The sequence below is a fragment of the Aplysia californica genome, unplaced genomic scaffold (genome assembly GCF_000002075.1).
Source record: "Aplysia californica isolate F4 #8 unplaced genomic scaffold, AplCal3.0 scaffold00090, whole genome shotgun sequence".
Classification (NCBI taxonomy): domain Eukaryota; kingdom Metazoa; phylum Mollusca; class Gastropoda; order Aplysiida; family Aplysiidae; genus Aplysia; species Aplysia californica.
In genome coordinates, this window is record NW_004797360.1 from 833217 (window position 1) to 840056 (window position 6840).

The 6840-nt window shown below is 38.7% G+C and overlaps 1 protein-coding gene across 1 annotated transcript in view; it reads left to right on the top strand.

The window, feature by feature from the left end:
* LOC101855936 overlaps window positions 1-6626 on the top strand; it is a gene marked incomplete in the record, with an annotated part of 39216 nt that extends 32590 nt beyond the window's left edge. The window contains 2 exon segments of the mRNA XM_005094842.3: window positions 2479-2648; window positions 4822-6626. Coding sequence (XP_005094899.2) covers window positions 2479-2648; window positions 4822-4845 — 194 coding nt within the window.
* Between the last annotated feature and the right edge of the window lie 214 nt (window positions 6627-6840).

The window sequence follows — 6840 nt, forward strand, 5'->3', positions numbered from 1 at the left end:
GTCTGTGTCTGTGTGTATGTTTGTGTGTGTGTGTGTGTGTGTGTGTCTGTGTGTATGTTTGTGTGTGTGTGTGTGTGTGTGTCTGTGTGTCTGTGTGTGTGTGTGTCTGTGTGTCTGTGTGTGTGTGTGTGTGTGTGTATGTGTATTTCTTTTACACTGTGGGCCTATACATATATGTATTGTGTTATGTGTCTTATTTCCAAGTTACTGTACCTGTTATTCTTGAACACAGTAAACGAGAACAAAGTGTCTGGAAAGGACAATGAAGATTGTTGCATTTGTTATGAAATGGAATTTTCGCTATTACTATAGATCTACCCTTTTGGAGGGTGCATAGGAAGAAGAGGGATTGTCAACTTTTCACATTTTTGAGATAAGCTAATGAGTGGATATCTCTTAATGTTAATGATGGACTTGTCCACACATAAATCTGACTGAAAAAAGGGGGAAGAGCCACCAGGTACGCCATGTTTAAAAATACCGTGGTGTATGCAAGAGAAATGAGAAAGTCAAACTGTAAAATCGTTTTGTTTTGTTTTTCTCAAAAGTGAAAAACATTACTTTACACCTTTTCCTTTGCCCATTTAGTTTTTTGGTTGGACGATACAGAAAGGTTTGTAGGGCATTGATGGTGTTGTCTGTTGTATTTTGTTTCATAGGTTATCCCTTGCATCACAATAAGGTCAAATGAGAGATATTACAGGTAGTAGTGCAGATATAAGATTACTAGGTGGCCAGGGACTACGGATACGGGGACTCCTGTGGTGTGCCCCTTGCAACTGGAATGACCGTTAGTTAAAATTTACGCCCCTTGCAACACTGTGAGGTTATTTGAGAGACGCCATCTCAAATTTCAACATCAGTCTGCCATAGAACATTGACTTCATATATGAGCCAGGTATCTAAGCTCATTGAACCTCTGAAAAGAAAATTGTTGGGGTTTTTTGGTTTCTTATCGTCTCCTGTGGGATCTAAGTCAAGGAGGACCTTCTGCTCCTCAGGCGAGTGACTCAGCCATGAAATTTAGACTAAATAATGGAAATTTAGAACTTAATATGGAGATACGACATTTGTACTTTGAGGAATTCAGTTCAATTTTTCAGAAAACTAGATTTTCTTAAAACAAAAACTCTTTCTCAATTCCACAGGGAAACAGCAATCTGTGAAAACTTTTAAAGTTGAAACATTGATAATTGATTATACACAAAAACAATGGGTAACAGTTAGATGAATGAGTTGGAGATTTATTTGAATCAGGAGCCATCTCAAACTTTAAAGGCCTATTTCCTCAAAACCGGAGTACATGGACATACGACAGTTGTACTCTGGGCCGACGGATCGAGGGGAGGATGAGGACATCCGCATTGTATCTCTAATCACCCACATGATCCCTGGTGAAAGTGAAAGACTGAAAACTGAAACCATAGATCCAGATGTAAACACTGTCTTTCAATGCTTGTTGTAGTAGAAGAGTAAGTTGTAGTATGCGTGCTTGTACGGACCATGTAGTGGATTTAATCAACCGCAAGACTTTTTTCTTCTTAATAATAATCATGTACTGGGTCATTCTGGACTTATTCAGAGCACTCAGACTCAGAGTCAAGAGTTTACACTTGCATGCACACAGAACTTTCAAATTGCTTGACGTGCTGAATTTTTATGGATTTTCAGTTTCCATGGACTTGTTCAACAAGTAACTCCATCGCGCCTTCCATTTCATATTTACTTTTAATAAATTACACATAAGCCCTACATATCACTACTTCTCGGTCTTTTGACCATTCAAAAGCCCAAATAAAGAAGAACAACTCTACTTTTGCGCAATAGCCTCATTTTCAGCCAATTCTATTCTAATGGGACATTCTTCCTAAACCTCAAAGAAAATGCATACCATAGCAGTGTCGGCTTTCAGCAATTGAAGTGCTAGGCAACACTGCTCTAGGTGCAGATCGATAAGACTTCGCATAACGCCTCTGTAAGATGCTAAATGGTTTATTAACTCTCTAACCATGCAATTAAAAAAATCTTTTCCGCTTAATTCTCTCGTGTTTGTGAAATTGCGACCCGACATATTATGTTTTAAAAAAAAACGCTTGTTTCGTTTCAAACTGATTAATAAAGCATTAACCCAGACATAGAATTCATTTGTCTTTGACTTCCGGGTCAAACTAAAGACTTGTAGTTAGCACAGAATTCTACACTAAGTGTAGAATTCTATGGTAGTTAGCAATGTTAGCTCGTATTTTATATTCGGCCCGTACCATAATACATTATAACTTTGCATCCGCCTGTGGTACCGTCCAGCTATGGTTACTAACCTCAACTACTGCTGGACGCTGTCACCATTCAAAATTGGTTAAGGAGTTTAAAATTTGGGGAATCCTTCTTTCATTCAATAGGAGTTTTTGTGGAATCCATGTTCATCGTTATTGAGTTTCACGGCAATATATATAAGTAATGTGATAATTATGTTTTCAGAGTCGCAGCCTGAGCTCGCCATGACTATGACCCATTTCCCTGCCACAGAGGCCCTGACAGAGGCCAGCAACGTCCTGCTCTATGATGACCCTATGATGCCCAATGGAAAAACGGTTTTAGTGGAATTTGTTGAGCAAATGTCCCTGCCTCTCTTTGTTGACCCTGACGATGTGAGTGACGCAGGCAGGAGGCTTTCATAATAGCATTTATGCTAGATCTTCATTGCTTTTTTGCATGTGAAATCTTTATTAAGTAACCTTTGATCTCTCTTATTTCCTTTATTCTTAACATATTCGACCATTTGAATTCTGGATCTTACTTTTGACATCTGGTCTGTCACAATCAGCCTTTGATTGACATCTAAGCGGGTGGTTTGGGGGATGCTCTGTGGTGGTTTGTTCCTTCTTTTTTATCTAACAGGCATCATCCTGATCTCTCCTTCTATTTTGTGTTTGAGTTTGTTACTTTCTTGTAACACCTCTTCCCTCAAAGATTTTGGACGAGAAAAATACTATTTTTGCCATTTTCGCCCCATGTGCAACCACATGCCCTTGGTGCAACCGGTCTGCCTATCTGCCACCATTATGTGAATCAAAAGCATCAAGATGATCAAAGATACAGAAAAAATGAAATCACGAAAGAAATTATAATTTATAATAATTTGCTTTTGAATGAATTACAAGACTCCAGAGGGCTTAGTCTGAAAAAAACTGAACTAGAATAAAGGCTGAAAACAGAAATAGTTATTTTCGTGCCGAGAGAGAATCTGAGGTTAGGTGAAGGCACGTACATTCAGCATGTGTGTCAGCGCACTTTCTCTTCAACACTACTAGACCTACACACTACACAACAGCTTTTGTCAGTGTTCTGCAAAGTTAGATCTTGATGAAGTTGCACTGAAGAGCAATTTAATCTCCCCTCATTGATGCCTTTTTTGTTTTTGTTTTAAGAATTCTTGACTATGAACACAATGTGTGTGTTTTGAATACAAAGAATGTTATAATTATAAGGAAAAAATTGAGATCTGAATACCTCTCTCTTCAGTATGTGTGTTCTTTTTTTTTCCATTTGTTCATGCAAGACCTATGTTTACTGCAAGTAACTATGCTAACGGTCCGGGTATGATTCCTCAAAACTAACAACGGTGTGCATGTTTGTTTTGTTTGGTTTGGTTTTTTATGTTTGTTTGTTTGTTGTTTTTGGTGGGTTTTTTGTGGGGTTTTTTTTTTTTTTTTTTGGGGGGGGGGGTTCCTTTTACTTTTATAAAAAAAATTACAAGGTAGAAATATTATAATTGTAACTAACCTTAACATGACCAAAGAGGTTGTTACATCTTGGTCCATAAAACAAATCACCATGCCCAAGCTGCGACCAGCCTGGGTGATTTCGTCATGCCCTTCGTGCAACCACCGACATTCTGCTGTCTTATGCACCGGTACTGCACATGCTTTTATATCACAATCAGTTATCAGTAGCAAATAAATAATGACTCATCGTGAAGAAAAAAACAGCATTGAAAACTGAAACTTTTTTTTCTCTTTTTTAAAAATCTCCTCTTGAACACACTACGTAAAAATGATCTCATAAACCAAGTTTTTCCTTCAATAAAAGGGAAAATGAAAAAAGAAGTGAATTATAAGTCAACAGACAATCCAAAGGAAGGCGCTCGGTTATTTTTTTTCCCGTTCTTCTGCTTTATTTAGAAAATAGTGAACGTGGTTGCACCTAGGGCAGTTTACCCTAAGTTTTAGAAGCAAAATGGTAGGCCTACTCTTTTTTTATCGAACCATTATTAAGGGACACTTCACAAATGACGTCAGCTAAAATGTGGCCAAAAATGACTCCCCCCAGTTGATGTCAACCAAAATGTTGCACATTTAGATAGAACCTGTACAGGATGCATTTATATATTATACATCTGTGATCTTTATTTGAAATTTTAAAAATAAAAACTATTATTTATTAAAATTAAAGAATACTGCAAAGAAATACTCGAACTGTTAATTTTAGTTTTTAGACTCAAAAAATAATATGGTCCAATTTACCTGTGTTTTAATTTTAGGCCTAGAAAAGTGGTCTATAATACTTTTTCTTCCTTTCTTTTCTTTCCCAACCTTTAAGAGCATCATAGTTGACGTCAATTTTGTAAGAGACCCCCCCCCCTCCAATGTCAACTTTTGTCAACTTTTCACCGACCCCCTCCCCCCATGTCAACTTTTGTCAAGTTTTCACCGACCCCCTCCCCCCTCTGAGCTGACGTTATTTGTGAACGGTCCTCCCTAAAAAAAAGTGTTGTACAACAAACCAATATTGATTAATGAAATATCCTTCCTGTCCCCACAGATTTTCACAGTTAAGACGGTATAGCACAGAGTAGAGGTGTGAGAGGAAATACATCATCAGTCAATTCGCCTACCGTATGACTTCAGGATCTGGATCCCCAAGAATGATTCCCGGACATTGAAAATGTTTGTCAAGTGGGTGATTCCAGGACAATGATACTGTGTGTCAAGTGGGCGATTCCAGGACAATGATACTGTGTGTCAAGTGGGCGATTCCAGGACAATGATACTGTGTGTCAAGTGGGTGATTCCAGGACATTGAAAATGTTTGTCAAGTGGGCGATTCCAGGACATTGTGCGTATGTCAATTGGAAGAATCCAGGACATTGTGCGTATGTCAATTGGAAGAATCCAGGACATTGTGCGTATGTCAATTGGGCGATTCAAAGACATTGTGCGTATGTCAATTGGAAGAATCCAGGACCATGAATATTTGAATGGACCATATAATACTGCAGCATATTCACGTGTGATTTTGGAAACAAGATGTACAAATTTATTAAATTTTATATGTAAGTGGACTACGCTATAGTACATTCTCATGAGACTTTGGGAACCTAATGGACAATTCCAGGATAATATGTCAATGAACTACATGATATTTTGTACCGGTACATTCACATGTGACTTTCGGAACATGTGTGGACGTTCCCAGGACAGAGGACTACATAATAAATTATTATTATGTAGTCTATTTATAATACTTTAGTATATATATATTCACATGCGACTTCAAGAACATATTGGAGGATTCCCAGACATTAACCCTCTGAACCCTTCCCCAGTGAGGCAACCCAGCCCCAGCACCTGGAGCCCTGTGGCTGCCTAACCCCTGCATACAGTGTAATCGCCCTCAGGGTGCTACTCTGTACATGTATTATTAGCGTGGAGCGTAATGGCCCTCGGGATGCTACTCGGTATATTAGCGTAGAGCGTAATCACCCTCAGGTTAACGGGGTTAATATGCCAGTGGACTACATAGTTTTACATTCACATGTGACTTTGAGAACCTAATAAATGATGCCAGGACAACCCTGACCCTAAACTTAACCCTTTCCCTAAACTGCCATCATTTTTTTCAAGTACAGTTGGCCTTATTTATTATCTATATGAAATTTTTACAATTTTACAGGGGAACCAAAAAAACCCAGAGTGTTGTTACCAAGAAAACATTTCCTTAAAGGTTATAAGAAAATGATTTTATCTATTCTTTAAAAATATTGAATATGCACTTTTAGAAATGACGGCAGTTAACCTCTGTCCTTAACCGAGTGACACAGCACACTTAAACCATGATCAATCGGGTAGATTGTCAGTGGATTGGCATTAGACATTGCATTTCTTTCCAAAATTCTTGCTGCAACATCTTGGCAGTGACAGAGTATATATCATGAATTGCGCTTTGATTGAATTTAATTGCTCTTAACTACCTTGTGCTGCATGCCCCATACTAGTTGTTGGTGTCATCTTTGCATGTGTCAGGGTTGGATGGGCGGCCAGCACACGTGTGATGAACAGTGATGTATGACTGTGCGTGTGTGTGTCGGGGGCACAAGCAGTCCGGGCCTGGAATGTCAATAGAGATACATGTATAAACTTGCCATGCTCTAGACACCAACATTGTTTGGCAAACAGTACGTTAGATGAAAGAGGTAACACAGACATGCTTACAATACTTTAGATGAAAGAGGTAACACAGACATGCTTACAATACGTTAGACGAAAGAGATAACACAGACATGCATTTGAACAAATCGGCCCCAGGGCTGCCCACCTACCTGCATATGTTTCAGTAATCAACAAAAAGAAAATGAGAAAACTGGCTTAAAAATTCGTAATAAAATGTGGCCACCATGCAAAAGCTTTTTTTTTATAGTAGGTTTTACGTCGCTCGCAACTGCATAAGGTCATATGAGCGCCAAGGGGTGGGTGTCAACAGAGAAGTCTTTACAGGGAATCAGACTTATTCTGCTCACCTTTCTAGCTTCAACAGCACAAGGTCTCCTTCGACTGTCAAGGC